Source organism: Neovison vison, chromosome 8, assembly GCF_020171115.1.
Source record: "Neovison vison isolate M4711 chromosome 8, ASM_NN_V1, whole genome shotgun sequence".
NCBI classification, from domain to species: Eukaryota; Metazoa; Chordata; class Mammalia; order Carnivora; family Mustelidae; genus Neogale; species Neogale vison.
In genome coordinates, this window is record NC_058098.1 from 56,582,169 (window position 1) to 56,601,477 (window position 19,309).

At 39.2% G+C, this 19,309-nt stretch overlaps 1 protein-coding gene across 1 annotated transcript; it reads right to left on the reverse strand.

Annotated features, from left to right (window-relative positions):
• Positions 1–562: 562 nt before the first annotated feature.
• CALM2 (calmodulin 2) lies at positions 563–17,298 on the reverse strand. The gene is made up of 6 exons (XM_044263655.1): positions 17,211–17,298; positions 10,363–10,393; positions 2,743–2,886; positions 2,544–2,650; positions 1,938–2,073; positions 563–1,204 (listed from the first exon to the last, which is right to left on the reverse strand). Exons 1-6 carry the CDS (start codon positions 17,211–17,213, stop codon positions 1,176–1,178), a joined length of 450 nt encoding a protein of 149 aa, XP_044119590.1. The 5' UTR covers positions 17,214–17,298; the 3' UTR covers positions 563–1,175.
• Positions 17,299–19,309: the final 2,011 nt, after the last annotated feature.

Here is a 19,309-nt window from a genome sequence, read left to right on the forward strand (position 1 = left end):
AAAAAACCAAAACCCTGATAACCACTTTTTGAGTAGCTTAAAATTACAGAGAAAGCAATGGTTTAGAAGAAAGCAAAACCTAAAGCAAGGTTTAGTTACTGCCAGTCCAATTTCTAAAGATACCTTTCTTTGTAAAACATGTCCCGGATAGGCTGGACAACTGAAAATTCTTTGCTTTATGAAAAAGAAAAGGCACCATTAGCAAATAGAAGTAAAAACATAGTAACAACCCCCCACCTTGGACTGCTTATAACAGAAAATATTCCTAAAATCATTGCCTGGCTAAAGTTAATATGGACAAATGGATATGCCGAAGTTGAAAAATGTGTAAAAAGATTGGAAACAATAAACATCTACATTATGTCAGCTCCCATGCTAGACACTTACAAAAGGTCTTAATCTTTCGAAGGAAGTATCCCAATTTAAAAACGAAACAAAATCTAGGTAGTAAAACAACAACAAAAACAGATCTAAATTACACCAAGTAAAAACCACCCCAGTATTTGATTCTCAGAATTGTTCCACCTCAAGGTAATTAAAGGACGCTGATTCAGAGCAACAGTTGGGTAAATTGTAATTTTTTTATTGGAAAACAAATATACAACTTGGAATGGATTTGAGGCAAATTGTGCCATAAGCAGATTTTCTTTAAGTGGCTAAACAAAGTTTAAAAAGCAAGTAACAATAAAAGAAAATGTTTCTGGTACAGGACCAGCAGTACAAAAAAATAGTGTACGAGTACCTGGATAATACACCCGTTTTGCAATAGTGCAACTTTTAAGTACATATTGTTGACTGTCCATAGTCCACGCAGAGTTACAACTCCACACTTCAACAACAACATGCTGACAGTTCCTAAAGAAAACTACTTAAAAAAAAGGCATAACCCAGATGTTCCCTCATTTGACCAACTCCATCTAAGTTTAGATGTGCAGAAGGGCTTAGATATATCCAGAGTAAGCCACATGCAACATGTTACTTGATCAATTTTCTAAAATAAGGTTTCAGGACAATGACAGTAAGATAAGGGAAGAAAACATGGAGGAATGAAGTCCTAATTACTATACATGCATATTTTTTGACAGCAGGGGGGAACCTTTTACAGATAAGTTACAAACAAAGAAAAGGCAAATAAACAATTTTGTACAAGAAATTTAACACATTCTGTACAGTCTTCACTTTGCTGTCATCATTTGTACAAACTCTGAAAAAGAAGAAGTACACAAAAAGTTGCATCAATGGTAAAAGAATGACAAAACCAATCACATTACTCAATCTCTGAGCAATTTCCAATTTCCCTTTCTTTCCTCAAAAATATACAGTATAGAATTGTCAAGCTTTGTCAAGGCCAGAACTTCATAAACCAAAATTACTTAGGACTGTTAATCAATAAACCAAATTAATGCTTTAGACAAATTATAAAATAGAAGGATTTTTGCTCTTAAGTTTATTACAACATGGTAATTTTGAACTGACACAGAAGTAAACGGTCTTAGACTAAAGCTAATTAGAGGGAAAATAAATCCAATGAAGGAAGGAAATCACCTTACTTTAATTTTGAGGTTTCTGAAATAAGTTTAAAGCTTTTCAAATTTTTCCACAATCATTATAAAAAGATTGTTTTAGCATAGTATGGAGCACCATGCTTCTCAAACTTTAAAATGCGTATGAAACTGTCTAGCAATCTTGTTAAAATGCAGAGATTCTAGGTATATGGTAGGACCTGATAGGAAACAGTTCTAAAAAGTCCTCAGATGATCGTGATTTTCCCTTATCTGTAGAAAATACTCTGAATAGCAAAAGGCTTGTAAATATAAAAACTGTTTTACCATCTTCATTTGGCAGGAGTGGAGACACTAATTTTGACCTAGGATATATATAAACACATACCTTGTACCTTAAAATCAAAGCACAGAATGAGGTAGTGAAAGATTTACCTTCATAGTTTACTTGACCATCACCATCAATATCTGCTTCCCTGATCATTTCATCAACCTCTTCATCTGTTAACTTCTCTCCCAGGTTTGTCATCACATGGCGAAGCTCTGCTGCACTAATATAGCCATTGCCATCCTAGAAATAATTTAGTAAGATACTTAAGTAAAATTATAGACTCAGAGTTGGGTTGGAGGTTTAGTAAGTTTACAATAAACTTCACATTAGGGAGAAAAAGATACTTCAGACACACCAACCAAAACCAAACTATAGTTGACCAATAGATGGTCACTGAAAACAGCAGGATATCATACATTAAAATCACTGTTTCTGGTGCACCTGGGTGGCTCAGGCAGTTAAGTGTCTGCCTTTGGCTCAGGTCATGATCCCAGGGTCTTAGGATCAAGACCCAGGTCTGGCTACCTGCTCAGTGGGGGCATCTGCTTCTCCCTTTGCCCCTCCCCTCTTATGGGTTCGTACTCTCTAATAAATAAATAAGAACTTAAAAAAAACAAAATAAAATCGGTTTCTTAGTTCCAAAGTCAGTGATGCCTCCTTTGCCAAGATTCACCCTCAAAATTTAACAAATCCAATCCCCGAATACCTACCTTATCAAACACACGGAATGCTTCTCTAATTTCTTCTTCACTGTCTGTGTCTTTCATTTTTCTTGCCATCATTGTCAGAAATTCCGGGAAGTCAATTGTGCCATTACCTGAAATGGTTTGTTTAGTTGAAAGAGTACTAAAGAATTTAAATGCCCTCTTCAATTCCCCCTCCCCCAAAACCCAGTTTAAAAAAACTTACCATCAGCATCTACTTCATTAATCATGTCCTGTAACTCTGCTTCTGTGGGATTCTGCCCAAGAGACCTCATTACAGTTCCCAATTCCTTTGTTGTTATAGTTCCATCACCATCCTTGTCAAATAGTGAAAAAGCTTCTTTGAATTCTGTTTAAGAGACCATAATCCAAACATAAAGGTTAACAATAAAAACCTCCTAAATGCTAAATATTAATCAACTCTTAAAGCAAAGGTATATATGGAAGTAACACTTGAAACCAGCCTTTGGTTCCTGAAGAATTATGTGGGAAAAACTTGCTATATTGCAAACATCTTTAGCTAATCATACCAATATATGCTCATACTGATCAGCAAGTTTTTTTCACCTAAAATATTACAAAAGGACTCCAATACCTAGACCAGATAAAAGTAAAAATTATTTTAGGTTGAAGGAGGCAAAGAATCAAAGCCCCAAATGAGCAGCTTCCCTATTTTCTATTAAAGCTCAGAATATAAAAATAAGACTGGTACCTAACTGGCACCACCAGTACCTGGTACCCAACATCTGTTTCTATAGAACTTTATGCATTATACTCAGAGTAGGCCTCAAAAATTAAAATTAAATCTCTTTAAAATCTACTAATTTAGGGGTGCCTGAGGGGTGGCTCAGTCATTAAGCGTCTGCCTTGGGCTCAGGTTATGATCCCAGGGTTTTGGGATGGAGCCCTGCATCTGGTTCCCTGCTCCACGGGAAGCCTGCTTCTCTCTCTCCCACATCCCCCTGCTTGTGTTCCCTCTCTTGCGGTGTCGCTGTCAAATAAATAAATAAACAAAAACAAAACAACCTACAATTTAAGGGGCACACCTAGGAGGCTCAGTCAGTTACACAACTGCCTTCAGCTCAGGTCGTAATACCAGGGTCCTGGGATTGTGCTCCATGTTGGGCTCCCTGCTCATCAACAGGGAGTCTGCTTCTCCCTCTCTCCCTCTGCCCCTGCTCGATCTCTTGCGTTCACTCTCTCTCAAATAAATAAAATCTTAAAAACAAAACTACTAATTTAAGAACAACAAAAAAATACACCTCTAAACTTCAGAACAATATGCAACAGACCAATTGCCTTTTCTGACCTATAAAGAACTATCACCAAAAATCTACGATGATATTAACAATGGATGATCAAGATATGAATGGCCAGTTTTAGCTAAGTATCGTGTAACTGACAGCAAAGGTAATTTAGACCTTTTTTAGGAATATAAAATCCCAAACTTTTAATATAGTTAAAACATCCTAATTCACCACTAGATTACATGGAAAGCTGTTGAAGCAGCGGTCTCGAATACTGGCTTCCCCATTTATTTCATAAACTAAAGCAGAGATTAAATTTGATAGTGCAAGGTCATATAAATGAACTAAAACACAATGGCAGTTTTTCTGGTAGGGTACTTTTTAAAAGCTATTAGACCCTCTTTTTAAGCAAACCCAAAACAATTCCAAAGTTCACAGGGCTCAGCTCCCTCAATATATCTATACATTTTAAAGTACATACCTGACATGTTTAAGTAATAGTTTGCTTCCTCTTATATAGTCCAAGGCTATTTATTCCCCCCTACCTTTTTATCCTTTCTCCAATTCATATACACCCCAGTTTCAATCCATCATAATCTCTTCTCTGGACTCAACTACTCTTCCACTGATTTGCCATTAACATATGTCTCTTAGCTTAAAACGAAATTCAAACCTTGTGTTATCTCCCCAAATCTTGGAAGCATCATTACTCATATATATCCCTTTCTTCTACCAATCCACTATTAAAATTACTTCCAGCTCCAACTCATCAAGTTGAAAATCCCAAGTTTACCAATAACAACTTAGTTGCCCAATTAAACAAGCGTCTTTAAGTACATGAGGCCATACAGCATAGCTAAAAGTAGACTTTGGAATGCAACTTGTGTTTAATAATCCCAGCTCTGCTACTTACCAGTAGTGTAACCTAGGCAAGTTAAGTTACTAAACCTTTCCTATCTTAGCTTCATCATTTTTGTTAAATAGGAATAACTATACCTACCTTCCTAAGTTTACAAACTTAATTAATTACTAAGCATAAAGCACTTAGAAGTAGGTCTGGGGGCGCCTGGGTGGTTCAGTGGGTTAAAGCCTCTGCCTTCCACTCAGGTCATGATCTTGGGGTCCTGGGATCAAGCCCCGTATGGGGGAAGGGGTCGTCTCTGCTCAGCAGGGAGCCTGCTCCCCCCCCCACACCTGCCTCTCTGCCTACTTGTGATCTCTGTCAAATAAAATCTTAAAAAAAAAAAAAAAAAAAAAAAAAGAAGTAGGTCTGGCAAGTAAATACTTAGTTAAGTGTTAAGAAAAAGATGACCTCACTTTCCTGCAGGATCCAAAACTATACTGAGAAACTCTAAACTTCTCTTGGCTTTCACAACAGTACCTCAGTTTACCTGCCTTACACTGCCAAAGATTCTTGCTCCTATTTATCTCTCACACGTAAATGTGACCAATTTTCTTCCTCTTTTCCACCATCTCTTATCTATGCCTACTCACAATGAAGCCTTCTTTAGTCTACTCCTCTACCTCAACATAATACAGTAGTTCCCTCACCCTTACCACAGTTTCGTTTTCTGCCTGTTCAGCTATCCATAGTGAACTGTATGCCAGAAGCAGAGGATCCTTCCGGCATACCACAGGTCAATAGCAGCCTAACGCTATATCACAATGCCTACATCATTCACCTCACTTCATCTCATCTCCAAGGCATTTTACCATCCCACATAGTCACAAAAAGGGCAAGTACAGTATATGGTGAGAGACACACTAATATAACTTACATTATAGTATACTTTCACAATCATTACTGTTGTTCATCTATTATACCTAATTCACAAATACTGTATCATATGTGTGTGTGTATAGGAAAAACCAGTTTGGTACTGTCAGTGGTTTCAGGCATCCACTGGCATCTTAGAGCATACCTTCCCACCACAGACTGGGGAGGCGGGGTCTACCGTACCTTTATTTCTAACTTCCTACAGGATATGCCCCTTGGCTGACCCCAAGCGAGACTTATGAAAGTGAATTCTGTATTCCCCAACAACCCTAGGAATGCAAGCAAAACACGCTTTAACTTTCCCTGGGAAATATGTCAACAAGTCCTGTTGCATCCTCCCATTTCAATACTGCCTGATTATTTTTATCTCAACAAGCAGTATCTAATTTCATGGTCCCTCCTCTTTTGCCTAGACTATTACAATAGCCTTCTAACTGGATTCTTGATTTAAAATTACCTACACAACTACCTGGGTCATATTACCTTTCTAGATTACCACATTCCTTTCTTACGTTTAAAATCTATTAACTGCTTAGCTTTAGACTGGGTTATCACTGACTAGTTGGTAGTTTACTACATTCAGTATTAACATAGTTCCATTCCATTTAAAACCGTTTGTTTTCAGAGGCACTCCCCTGGTATCACAAGCTTAGTAGCAAACTACTGATTGATTTTATGAAATCAGCCTACATTAACTAGATTGACTCAATGACAAAAACACATCAATAAATCCCACAAATAGAATTTGATGGAAGACATTCCCATTTTACTCAGGGTTTTATTTTTCTTTTTTTCAACAGGATGTAGAAATACTGTCTAGAAATCCAAAAAACTATTAGGGTTTGAACACATGCCATTTACCACCTAGTAACTTAGGCTACAAGAAAATCAAAGCACTGAGAAACATGGTTTTGTTTACATTACATTCGCTGCTATTAATACCTAGCTACAGGTATTAACACTAACATTACCAGCAAAAGTTTCCAATGTGTAACTAACTATAATCATTTTACTGTATGACTTAACTGTTAAGATATAGAGTAAGTTTACAAATTTGAATTCTGTTTAAGAGACCATAATCCAAACATAAAGGTTAAAAATAAAAACCTCCTAAATGCTAAATATTAATCAACTCTTAAAGCAAAGGTATATATGGAAGTAATTTCAAGGAGTTTCATAGTGTATTAACTTAAAAAAAAAAAAAAAAAAAAGCTCCACACCCAGCACAGGGCCCAATGCAAGGCCTGAATTCACAACCCTAAGATCAAGTCCTGAGCTGAAATCAAGAGGTCAGATGCTTAACCAACAGAGCTACCTAGTTGCCCCTAAAATACATTAACTTTCAAAATGCTTGCTGGAGGGGCACCTAGGTGGCTCAGAGGGTTAAGCCTCTGCCTTCAGCTCAGGTCATGGTCTCAGGGTCCTGGGATAGGGCCCCACATTAGGCTCTCTGCTCAGCAGGGAGCCTGCTTCCCCCACCCCTGACTACTTGTGATCTCTCTCTCTCTATGTCAAATAAATAAATAAAATCTAAAATAAGTAAATAAATAAAATGCTTGCTGAAATAGTGAAAAGCAGGAAGTAAGACCATATCTATAACTATTAGTTATAAAGGTACAAGAAAGGAACAAATGTCAAGCGTTATTCCAAATTTTTATCTGTATTTTTACACCAGAGCCAGAAATACCTGTAAAATTCCTTGAAATAAAACCCGAAATACAATTTAGGGGTGCCTGGGTGGCTCTGTCATTAAGCATCTACCTTCACAGCTCAGGTCATGATCCCAGGGGGGGACCTGTGATCAGCCCCGCATGGGGCTCCCTGCTGCTCCCTCTCCCACTCCCCCCAGCTTGTATTCCTTCTCTCTCAAATAAATAAAATCTTAAAAAAAAAAAAAAAGAGTATAATTTAAATTCACCTGTCCTTACAGCTCCCTACCCTACTTTATAACTGGTATAATCTTTATGTATAGAAGCATGCCATTCTTAACTGTAATTCCCAGGAATGACTTGAATCAAATGTCTGTTTACCAACTTCCATTTATTTAGAAAATTCTGAACCTAATAATCTCTTAAAGGACATGTATCAGACTTTTGTTGGCACTATGTAAATTGAGTAAGGTTATTATCTTTCAAGTTAGGTTTTACTCCTACACTGTACCTTTAAGAAAGAAAAACTCTTGTAGGTTTTTCCTATTAGACCCCTAGGTGTCAATCACCAACAACTAATGACATCATGGCAGAATTATGAACAAAATTAACTAGTGATGTCACAGTGGACACTTCTGGATTGCTCTTTAAGAATAAGTAATATAAACAATTCTAGTAACTTCATCTAAACAAAATATGCTTTTTCTAGACCAAGTTACTTGCTGTTAGTAGACTTTCTAAACAAATCTGTAGTAGTAATGATTATCGTATAAAGTTAAAATAGCTTAAAAAGAACCTTAGTATATTCAATGCCTATTTATCTATGAAGTTTGTAAGTACTTTGTTTTTTGGTAAAGATTCTAAGATGCTATTGATTACCACCAATTACAATTTATCAGAATAAAGAAAGTAATTTGCCTCCACCTCAAAGGTAGACACAAACAATGGAGGCAGAATAATTCTTAGGACTGGGTAGGCAGTGTTCTGGAACATTTTTTTGTTGTCACACACAACAAAGAAGTGTATCCATTTTTCAGTCCTTACTATGTGGGAGGCACCGGGGACAGATGAGGCAACAAAAAGATCCCTGATAGCACAGGGTTTTACTTTAGCAGTATAAAAGTTCTGACTCCTTTAAAGGTTCACTAAAACCTGGGGTACCAGGAATGATTTTAAAAGCCTAAGAAAATGCAGGGTAAGGAGAGAATCCAGAACAGATTTTCCCCCATCCCCACTGGAAATTTAAGTATACGATGAAAGCCAACAAAAACACCAAATTTATCTTTAAATAAATGTTCCAGTGAACTACTATTAGTACTCTTTATGAAAATGCGATCAGTCTTTGAAGACTGATTCTCTTGAATTTAAAATATACATGGTTTTTAAAAAAAATAGTTGTATGTGTGTTTGGGAGTGCAATAATGGGCACCAACTATGTAACAGATACCTTAAAAATACATTTTCTACCTTAAAGTGAAAATGCTGTGCTATCTACAGCAGGGACAACTACCTGACTGGGAACACCAAGAAATGAAAAGTAAAGAGGGAGGCCAAAAGTATTGGAGAAGTTAACAGTTTAAGCCTGGATATATGAATCAGATTGTTACTTCCGATAGGCTACATTAACAAAAAAATATTTTAAAAGTTTTAGAATTTACATGTCACAGATACATTAAAATAGTATAAAAGAACAAAGAAATTAGTTCCAAAGCTCTGCTTCATTTCTTCAACACTCAGTACATGCAATTTATCAACCCTAGAAACCAAATCCCAGATTTAAGTCAAATTCACACAATCAGTAAAAATAAAATCTGCTTACATTTGGTCCTTCATGCTAACAGCTTCCTACTTTACATAGTCTTATCGGGTTGTATTTGTAATATTTGAGAAGATTAGTGATTTCTGGGTCCTCCAAATTTGTTTACGTGGAGAGGAGGGCTTACTTTAAATAGCTATATACAGTTGAGTTCCAACTGGGATTTTCAGTATTCTCTAGCATTAAAAAAAAAAAAAAAGAAAGAAAAAAGAAAACTTTAGTGCTTTTGAACACTTCTAACTTCTTGCCTACCAGGAAAGCTGTGGTAGTTAAAACTGCTTGATGCTTGTGTTAATAAAAGTCTAGAGAGTAAAAGAAGAGTCTGAAAAGCATTTCAACACTACAAGGAACTAAAATGGAAGAAAATCCTTTAGTGAGTTTCCCTAATATTTTGAGGTTAGCCAGCCAGTGTTAGAAAAAAATCAAATGTACCAATGATTAATGTTACAGCATAAAGACAATATGACATCAAGTTTTACATAACAACTTCATACATTTCCATGACAAACCAAAGGAGACAAGATTTAATTATTTCTTTAGTTTATTTTTAAGGATTTTATTTATTTAGTTGACAAATAGACACACAGGGAGAGAGGGACAGAAGCAGGGGGAGTGGGAGAGGGACAAGCAGGCTTGTCTTATGTAGGCAGTGATCCCAGGACTCTGGGATCATGACCTGAGTTGAAGGCAGAAGCTTAACAACTGAGCCACCCAGGCGCCCCAGGAAACAAGATTTAAAAAGCTCATTTCAACAGATGCTACTGTTCCTTCCTTAAGACAAAATTCAACATACTATACATTTAGAAAATAGAACGGTAACTTTTGCATCTAAGTTTTTTTCTCTAGAGATAATGATTATTCCTGACGGATTCTACATACAGTTCTAAGGTTAAAATATTAGCTACTTTGAACTGGGGTAAATTCAATGTTCCCTCTGGGATTTAACACTTCAAATTACCTATTAATTACTACCTGGCTCTTTTTTTCTTGTGAAGAGTAATTTGGAGTTGCAGTGTTAAAAACTGCCCAGAATTCATGTTTTAAAGATAATCTTCAAGAAAAACAAAGATCACCACCACCAAGTTCCGAAGTATACCCCCACGTAGCCTAAAACCTTGCCTTTCATTACAGTCAGCCCCATATATCTCCCAAAGGCAAGCATACCTTCTCATTTGTCAAAGCAGGTTGAATTACTATATTATATTACACCACTTGTTATTATCTATTACATAGACTAAAGTCTATGTAATTTTTTCATAAAGGTATCTTACTTTGACACTGGCCATTCAATTTATAATAAAATCCAATGGATACCACTTAGCAAAGTATTTCTTACCTGCAATCTGCTCTTCAGTCAGTTGGTCAGCCTACAAAGAGATCACAAAGACAGGTATGCAGATGAGCAGTTAAATTAAGAACCAAGTTTAAAAACCTTCAAGGTTCACCTTTTACCATGAATTACATTTAGCATAACACTCCTTAGTACTAGCAACATACATAGGTAGAAAATGAATTGTGTTTTAAGGTAGAAAACACATATTAAGTTGATAGGTTTATCTTCCAAGCTAAGCGATGCTGACCAAGTTTAATACTTAAACCCCAAGTATTATTTCAGAATACACATCAAAGTTTCAATTTCACACAAATTGGGGGGAAAAAGCAATTTGGCATAGTAGAAAATTTAAAGGAAGTTGTTATTCTTCTAAAGCAAGGAGAGAATCCAACAAAAACATGGTTTCCTTTCTCAAAGTTAAGATACCTAAACTTTTCACCTTTTTTGGTAAATAAAAAACAGTATTAACAGAAATTATCAGAAATCTTCACTGAACCAAAAATAATGTCCAAGAACTACACTCAAAATTACCCCTATAAATGGTTAAACACATCATGTGGACATGAGAATGGTCTTCCAAACCTGAAACAAAAAACAAACCCATAACACTAAGAAAAAATCCAAACTGTCCTGGTTGGGGAAACATGAAAGCTATCAGTTTTTACTTCTCACATGGCAGGCAAATTTAAAGAATCAGGATTCCCAACATTTGAACTAAATTATTTACTAAATATTAAGTCCAGCCGTTCATTTTCTCTTGGACTTTTGGAATCCCAATGTGTGCCTAAAGTTTGTGATTTTTTAGCACAGAGAGAAGAGTTATTTTTGCTAAAAGGAAAAAAAGACCAGGCATTTGCTAAAGCCTTTTATAGATACTGTTTTTGTTCAATCTTCACAATAACCCTCTAATGGTATCATTATCCCCTATAAGTTCAGGTTAAATTTCAGGGAGGATAACAAAATTAGTAACTAGTTTTAAATACTAGAATTAAACTAGAATTTAAACACAAAGGTGTCCGATGTATTCACTGCCTGTAAGTTTCAAATGCAGAGTACCATAATATATAACATATCTGCAAAATACCAAGGCTCCTTTTTCCTCATGTGGCCTTCATCTTTGGACATTTCACCACTTAGCAGTACAAAAACCCATGAAGCAACTGCTTATATGGTACTAGCACTAATTAGACCCAGTCTTCTAATATTCTTACCTATATGGAATCAAGCATTCTGTGATTAATCCATTCATTTATTAGTATGAAAGAATAAACACTGCCTGGTTTCATTCTTTTTTAAAGACTACCTTAATGAAAAGTAGCATGACATTTTTCTAGGGCACAGCATGAGAAAATTTGGGAAGGAACCCAGAAAGCGCAAGTTTCTTTCCCCACTCAACACAATTTTGATTTGACCTCAATGCAAACTCAACTTGTTTCTATTTTAAAAAAGGGGGGGGGGAAGGCCCCAAAGGCCTGGTAACTTAGAATTGAAGAGGCAATAATTAAGTTCAAATGCAGGAGTTAAAGAAAAGAAGATCTACTTTTAATCTTCCAAATACCAATCTTCCATCTGATATAACATCAGTCATCCAATTGTTTTCCCTAAGGAGTTAAGATTTAAAACACGGTAAATCCATACTTGATATCTGCTTTGTTAGAGGCTGTAAAGGATTTACTTCTGATTCCATTTTCCAAGACTTTTATCATTTCTGTTAAAAGGGCAACATGGCAGAGTTGGGGGAAAAAGCATAGCGTTTTGTATCGTTGCTGGACATACTAGTATCCTAGCTCTTCTACTTAAAAAGCCACATGACCTTGGACATGTTACTCTACCTCTCATAAGTCAATTTCATCCATACAGTATTAGTATCTACCTTACAAGGTTATTGTGCAGAAAGAGAAGCTACTTTTACGTAAAGTAAAACTCTTTGAACCCAAAGAGTTCAGTGATAATTATTTTATATATATTAACTAATCAAAGAACCTACAATGTTAAATATGAAGTTGACTAGTTCAACTTCCACACAGTAAACAGACATGCATGGCATCATCAACTCTTGCTTCAGAGAGTAGCAGGGTCCACATTAAAGATCTTACAGAGACTGTATTATATGCAGGAATTTTGAAGTTTATTCTTCCTGCTATACTTTCGTCTTTTATCCCAGTCGTCTGTATACCAGATCTCTTCTTATGAAATACTTAAGGGGACCAAAATATGCAAATAAACATGTGTGCTTTCCTTCTCATATGATATGAAGATGCCTATTTTAAACTTACCCTTTCTAGGAAGTTATTAAGTTTAAAATGTTTCACTGCTACATGGAAATTTATTTCTTAATTTCACTCTTACCATTCATTTATAACTAAGCATTGCATAACATTGTCTATTGTCTTTTCTAGATATCAGAATATAAAATTAAACATCATGAACAATAAATATGTTAACCACCTTAAAAACGAAACAAAAACCCAGCAAACCTACCACTGTGCCATGCTATCTTTTTTTTTTAAGATTTTATTTATTTGAGGGGCACCTAAGTGGCTCAGTGGGTTAATCCTCTGCCTTTGGCTCAGGTCATGGTCTCAGGGTCCTGAGATCGAGCCCCGCATCTGGCTCTCTGCTCAGCAAAGAGCCTGCTTCCCCCACCCCCCCGCCCCAGCAGCTGTCTCTCCATCTACTTGTGATCGCAGTCTGTCAAATAAAATCTTAAAAAAAAAAAAAAAGATTTTATTTATTTGATAGGAGAGAGAGATTGATCGATCACAAGCAGACAGAAAGGCAGGCAGAGAGAGTGGGGGAAGAAGGCTCCCCGCTAATCAGAGAGCCCCATTGGGGGTCCATCCCAGGACCCTGGGACCATGACCCAAGCCGATGGCAGAGGCTTATCCCACTGAATCACCAAGGCGCCCCTGTTCCATGTATGATTTAAGATTAGAATAAATTTTCCTGAACCGAAAGCACAAGGTGCAGCAGCCCAGGGACAGATGTGGCAGGTGAAAACAGGTTAGGAGACTTAGTTAAGCAGAATTTATGGAAGGCACAGTATGTATGAAAGCTGAAGGACGGACTGCTATGTGCAGGAAGGGAAAGCGTTGTTCTCTCAACGGGGGGGGGGTAGGGGTGATTTGGGGAAGATGCATTTATATTAAAGTTAGGAAGAAAAGGACGGAAAAGGATGCTAGCTATAAAACAAAACTTTAAAATTACCCAATTTTTCTTGGAAAGTCAAAATTTAATTGTCCCACACCATCTTGCCCAGCTCTCCCCCTCTAGCCAGACACAATCTTAGAAAAATTCACAAATGAGCAGTAGCCCATTTGGTTAAGTGACGGCTCCTGATTTCAGCACAGGTCATCATCTCAGGGTTGTGACTGTGTCCCATCTCACTGCTGGGTATGGAGACTGCTTAAGATTCTCTCCCTTTGCCCCGTCCCACCCAAAATAAAAGAAAAATTCACAAAAAAAGCTTCAAGGAATAAGCTATCAAACAGAATGCTAAGTTACTCACATAGCCTTAAAAATGTTCCTCAATATTGCTTGCAATGTTAAGTTTTTAATTTTTTTAACACTAATCCAGAGCTCAAGGTTTTAAAATAAACTTTACCAGCGGAGTTAAGACTAAGGCCTTTAAGAGGCAAAACTACACCACTCCCTAGCACTCTAATTTTTAAGTCTTTTCCAACTACATGCAAATAGATTTGGTTTTTATTTCTGTCTATGGAGAGTGCCATTTTCTTAGTTAGAAGAACTGGAAGAATTATACTTCTGGGAAAACTCGAGCTCATTAACACGTGTGTTTATCTCCGTGAAGAATAATCCACTAGAGAGATGACTAGTTCTTATTCCTGTATTTCTACAACAATTGATAGACTTCCTTCTCCTGTTCATCACTCCAGAGAAAGCTTCCAGGCATTAGTACACTCGCAGGTTCCACACCAGACCTACTGAGTTATAGAATCTGCATTTTGAAGAACCATACGTGATTTGTAAACACTGAGAAACATTAACCTATCTTCACGTGTGATCTGAAGAGTGAATGCATTATGTACCTATCAAAGCAGATATGGATATTCCTGGAGTTCATCTAGTGAATGGCAGTTTAAAAAAATCCAAAATTCTTATCTGAATAAATGTATGAAGCCACAGGTTTAAATCGGAACACAAACTTCTAGCTTTCATTCATTCTTTTATTTCAAGTTCTATTTAGAAAAAAAAGTCTTCGGGTGCCTGGGTGGCTCAGTGGGTTAAGCCGCTGCGTTCGGCTCAGGTCATGATCTCAGGGTCCTGGGATCGAGTCCCGCATCGGGCTCTCTGCTCAGCAGGGAGCCTGCTTCCTCCTCTCTGCCTGCCTCTCTGCCTACTTGTAATCTCTGTCAAATAAATAAATAAAATCTTTAAAAAAAAAAAAGAAGTCTTCATTAATTTTTATTTATTTATTTATTTTTTAAAATTTCAGAAGTCAGGGTATGCCCTACCTGTATTAAAAGCAGCCTTTATTTATTTCAGTAGAATTAACAGATACCTTAATTCTGACAGAACAGAACGTACTATAGCATCTCTGATCAAAAGAAAAACCATCAGGACAAATTACTTCACAGAAATTAAGACCTTTACTAAAGGCCTACTCTGATCATTGTACCTAAATCTAGAACTTTCTATGTATTTTTAATAGGGCCACAGTGAAGTTCCTCAGTGTAACACAAACTGATCTACTTGCAATTTGATACAATAATGATGACTTTGACAAGCACAAAACTTTCTACTTCTTCGTATCTCTTACTTATCACCTGGGCCCCAAATCTTAAAGCGATCCTTGGCTCTTTCAATGCACACGTACTTGTAACACTTACATGTAAACCCAAGAGCTATCTGAACAATCTTGTTCTGCTTCCACACAAACTCATTCTTTAACTTACAGAGACTTCATTTTAAATCTCCAAGTCTTATAATTATGAAGTTACCTTATGACAACTTCCAACTTAATTTTACTTAACAATGACTAGCGACTGAAAAAACTAAATGAAAACCCCCAAAGCACCAATAATGTAAACAGTAATTACAGAAGCTTATCACTGGCAAAGGACCATGAAAAGTGTCGATACAAACTGTATGCAACATATGAAAATCTATTTAGTTCCCGGTTCAAGTATCAGACTGATTAGGTAAAAAATTTACCATTCATTTAAAAATATTTTTTAAAAATTTACTGCACAATTCAGAACCTTGATTACATATACATAATGTATACCTTGTTTCACTTAAAAAGTAAATTCAACTAGTATGTTCAAAATCAGATAAAAAATCAAAATAGAACGAGTGCATCAAACTTGAGTGAACACTAGTTTTATCCAAGGTGAACTCCTCTCCCCACACCCATACAGGCTGGAGGTTTCAGTTGGCAAGGATTCTCAACTCCTCTGTTTAAGATGTCACCTTGCCTTCTGGACACACCCATCGCTGTAACCACTTGGCAGACGGAAACAAAAAGTAGGTACTGCAAATTACCGCCGTCATTAGGGTAAAAAAAACAGGAATTCCGGTCTCAAGTGACAGGAAAATGCTTTTTAAGATTCCCTGCTCCTTCTGCCCCCGGTATACTCTTCTATCACCACAGTACTTGACAGCCATTACTATTTAAGAGAATTGAACTGCACGTTACCATCGTCTGGCGTTTTCTGGACGGAAATACGACTCATTTTCAAGGGAATTGGAGCAGGGGCAATGCTGTGATTATAGTTCTTAAACATTAGGAGTGCACGTGAGTACTTAAGAATAGGATATAGACACTGGCCTTTTCAACTGTTACGGCAGGATAAAAGCGACTTTCACAATAGAATGTCAGTCACCCCAAAGCTTGCTTTTGGCAGGGGACTAGAAAAAGCATTTCAGACCCAAGCTGGAGCGGACGACTTTCTCTAGTCAGATGCGCACTTTGAGCGTGCGCCAGACTCGGGTATAAAGCTCGTTTCCTTCAATGACAAAGCCACATTTTTTCTCATGTCCAGGCTGGGTAGTGGAAGGCCCCAGGGCCCCAAATGGAGTGGGAAAGATCAGGGTCCATCGAGCTTCCTTCTCGCCACCGGAGGGGGATGGGAAACTGCCGTAGCCGCCCTCCCCCACCCATCCCCAACTCGCAGGCCCCGCACACTGCCGCGGGCAGCCGAGACCTCCGCAGCCCTGCAGGTGCCAGCACAGCAGCTGGGGCGCGAGGCAAGCCGAGCGGGCGGCGGCCCCGCCCCGCCCCCCGGCCGCTCCCCGCGCCTCGCGGGCTCGGCCCACACAGCGCGCCGCGCCCGCTCGCGCGCCCCCCGCCCCCGGCACGCGGGGGATGCGGGCTAACGGCGCGCTGGCGCTAGCCCGGGGCCTCGCGCTCCCTTCCCGCCCCCTCGGCGCATGGCGGCCGAAAGCGCACAAAGGCGCTTCCTGGCGCCAGCACAAACCGTCCGTTGGGCTTTTGAATCAGGCCCCGGCACCGACCTTTCGAGATGCCCGACCAGCAGCTTTTGCCCTCCCGCTCTCCCCCGCCCTTCACTTTCTTGTCTCCACCATGTGCTGGGCTGCCCCCCCTCACCCCGATTCATCACCCTCACCCAGCCAAGCCCCTGAGGAGCTTCAGCTCCTCGAAGGCAATGATCCCGGCCCCCGTAACGCTAGGGGACTCCTCTCCGAGAATGGGGATAGGAGAGCACCTGCGACGCAACCGCCGCAGTGCCCCGGTCTCTTTCGCGCCATCCCTCTGACGAAGACCACTCCTGAGGGATGTAGGGGAGCAGCGTCCCCTTTCTTTAACAAATCTGCTTCAGCCTCGTACCCCCTCCGGCCAAGCGCCGGCGGCTTAGCGACACACTCACCATGCTGCAAGCGCTACCGGTCTCCAAGAAGCGACCACACAACCACACAGCTCGCTCGACCCACTCGGACTAATTCTCCTCCTCCGCCCCCAGCGCCTCATAAACACCTCCCTCCGCCAGATCCTTCCGCCGCATGCCAGATAACGGAACATCGCAAACGAGTTCCGGCAAACCCCTTCCTCTCTAACTCTTCTCGGGACTCCTTTATCCACTGTTATTTACTCGACGAAGCAAGAGATAAAGGAAAGCGGCCGAACGAATGACGTAAGTGGGTTTCACTCCCCAGCGAGCCAGTTTAAAGGCCGAGGGAGTCGCGCCTGAGGGGCGCTACTTTGCGGCGCGGAGGAGCATCATAGTGGCGACTCGATCGCCGATGGTCGTTGAACAGGCCTCTGATTGGCTGGTTCGTACCTGCAATGCGTCACTCGGGCTCGCAGCAGCCGCTGCCGCCGGGACGCGGTGCGGCTTCTGCCGTTGCTGCTCTGGCCGCGCTGTCCTGGCAACTGCGCCAGGCGGCAGAGTCGCTTCCCTTGCGTTTGGCCGCAGAATCTTCCTCCTCCATCCCTCCTTCCTTCCCGCACTCCTACACACACTTTCCCGCCCCTTGTGCAGGGGTAGGCGAGAACACCTTGGGCAAGTAAAGATTGACGCTGAAAGACCGCAGGAAACCTGTATCCCGCGCTCAGCCTCTCGGCCTTGTGGAGGCCACATATTTTTCATTTTACTCCCTCACAAAACCAATAAAGATCTAGGTAAGGATAAATGCAGGTGCTTAGCTGAGAGACAAATCCGAAAGCGTCTTCTGTTCATACTTGCCATTCTCCTTTCTTACCTGGGGTACTTTCCCAGAAAAGTCACTCAGAAACCACAGTATCCGAGATTCAGTGGGATTAGTCACTCCCGTTAGCGTTTTGATAGTGTGAGAAAACAGGGTCCTGGTTTGGAGCTATGGACAAGTGTTGGTTGGTGCACTTTCTTAGGTGTGTGACCTTGGATGAGTCATTTCATCGTTAGCCTCATTTATAAAATGGAGGTAATAATACTTCTCTGAAAAGGTTATTGTAACGATGCGAATAACATAAAGAGTTAATGTAAAATGTTGAAGTATCTGGCACATGGTAAGGGCCCAGCAAGTGGTCACTGTAATATGCCTACCCCTCAGAACAAATTTGCCCTTGTGGGTCTCTTAACCTCTCAGATTTAAGAGGATATTTAAAAAAACATGTTGAGGAGTTAGCTCCTTGGAACTAGAACCTTCGCTGCACTGTTGGTGGGAATGTAAAATGATGTGGAAAACAGTATGGCCGTTCCTTTAAAAATTAAAAGAGAATTACCGTATGATCCAATAATTCCACTTCTAGGTCTGTGCCCAGAAGAACTGAAAGCAAGATCTTGGAGAAATATTGGTATGCCCGCCTTCAAGGCAACATGATTCGCTATAGCTAAAACTTGGAAGCAACCCAAATGTCTATCAGTAAATAAATGGTTGAGCAAAATGTGGCCTATACGTGCATTGGAATATTATTCAGACTCAAAAAGGAAATGCTGCAACATGGATGAACCTTGACATTATGTGGTAAGTGAAATAAGCTAGTCACAAACAGATACTATATGATTCCATTTATATAAGGTACTTAGAGTAGTCAAAATCAGAGACAGACAGTAGTTTGCCAGGGCCTGGGGCAGGGGGAATGGGGAGTTACTGTTTAGTGAGTATGGAGTTTCAGTTCTACAAATGAAAAGAGTATGAGATGGTGGCGATGTTTGCACAACATTGTGAATGTATTTAATATCACTGAACTGTTCACTTCAAAATGATTACGATGGTCAATTTTATGTGTATTTTGTCACACACACACATTTTTAAAAATTGGCTCCTTGGTCCTACCCCAAATAAGCAAGAGTAGGCATAACCTGGAATATTTAATAAGCACATTGTAAATGCGTCCTGTATGAATTTGATTTGACTACAGCGTAATTTTTACCATAGAGGGGGTTTATAAGGCACAGAGGTTCCCAAAAGGATTTCTAAAGAAGGTAACTGCTAAACTGAGTCTGATATGATAAATAGCCTAGGAGACAAGCAACAGGCAAGGAGG

What these genes read in the sequence shown, in the direction of transcription:
- CALM2 (XM_044263655.1), bottom strand. An exon ending in CATTCCGTGTGTTTGATAAG is followed by an intron (nt 2,074 to 2,543) that starts GTAGGTATTCGG and finishes AATTATTTCTAG; the next exon opens with GATGGCAATGGCTATATTAG. An exon ending in TGGTCAAGTAAACTATGAAG is followed by an intron (nt 1,205 to 1,937) that starts GTAAATCTTTCA and finishes CTTCTTTTTCAG; the next exon opens with AGTTTGTACAAATGATGACA.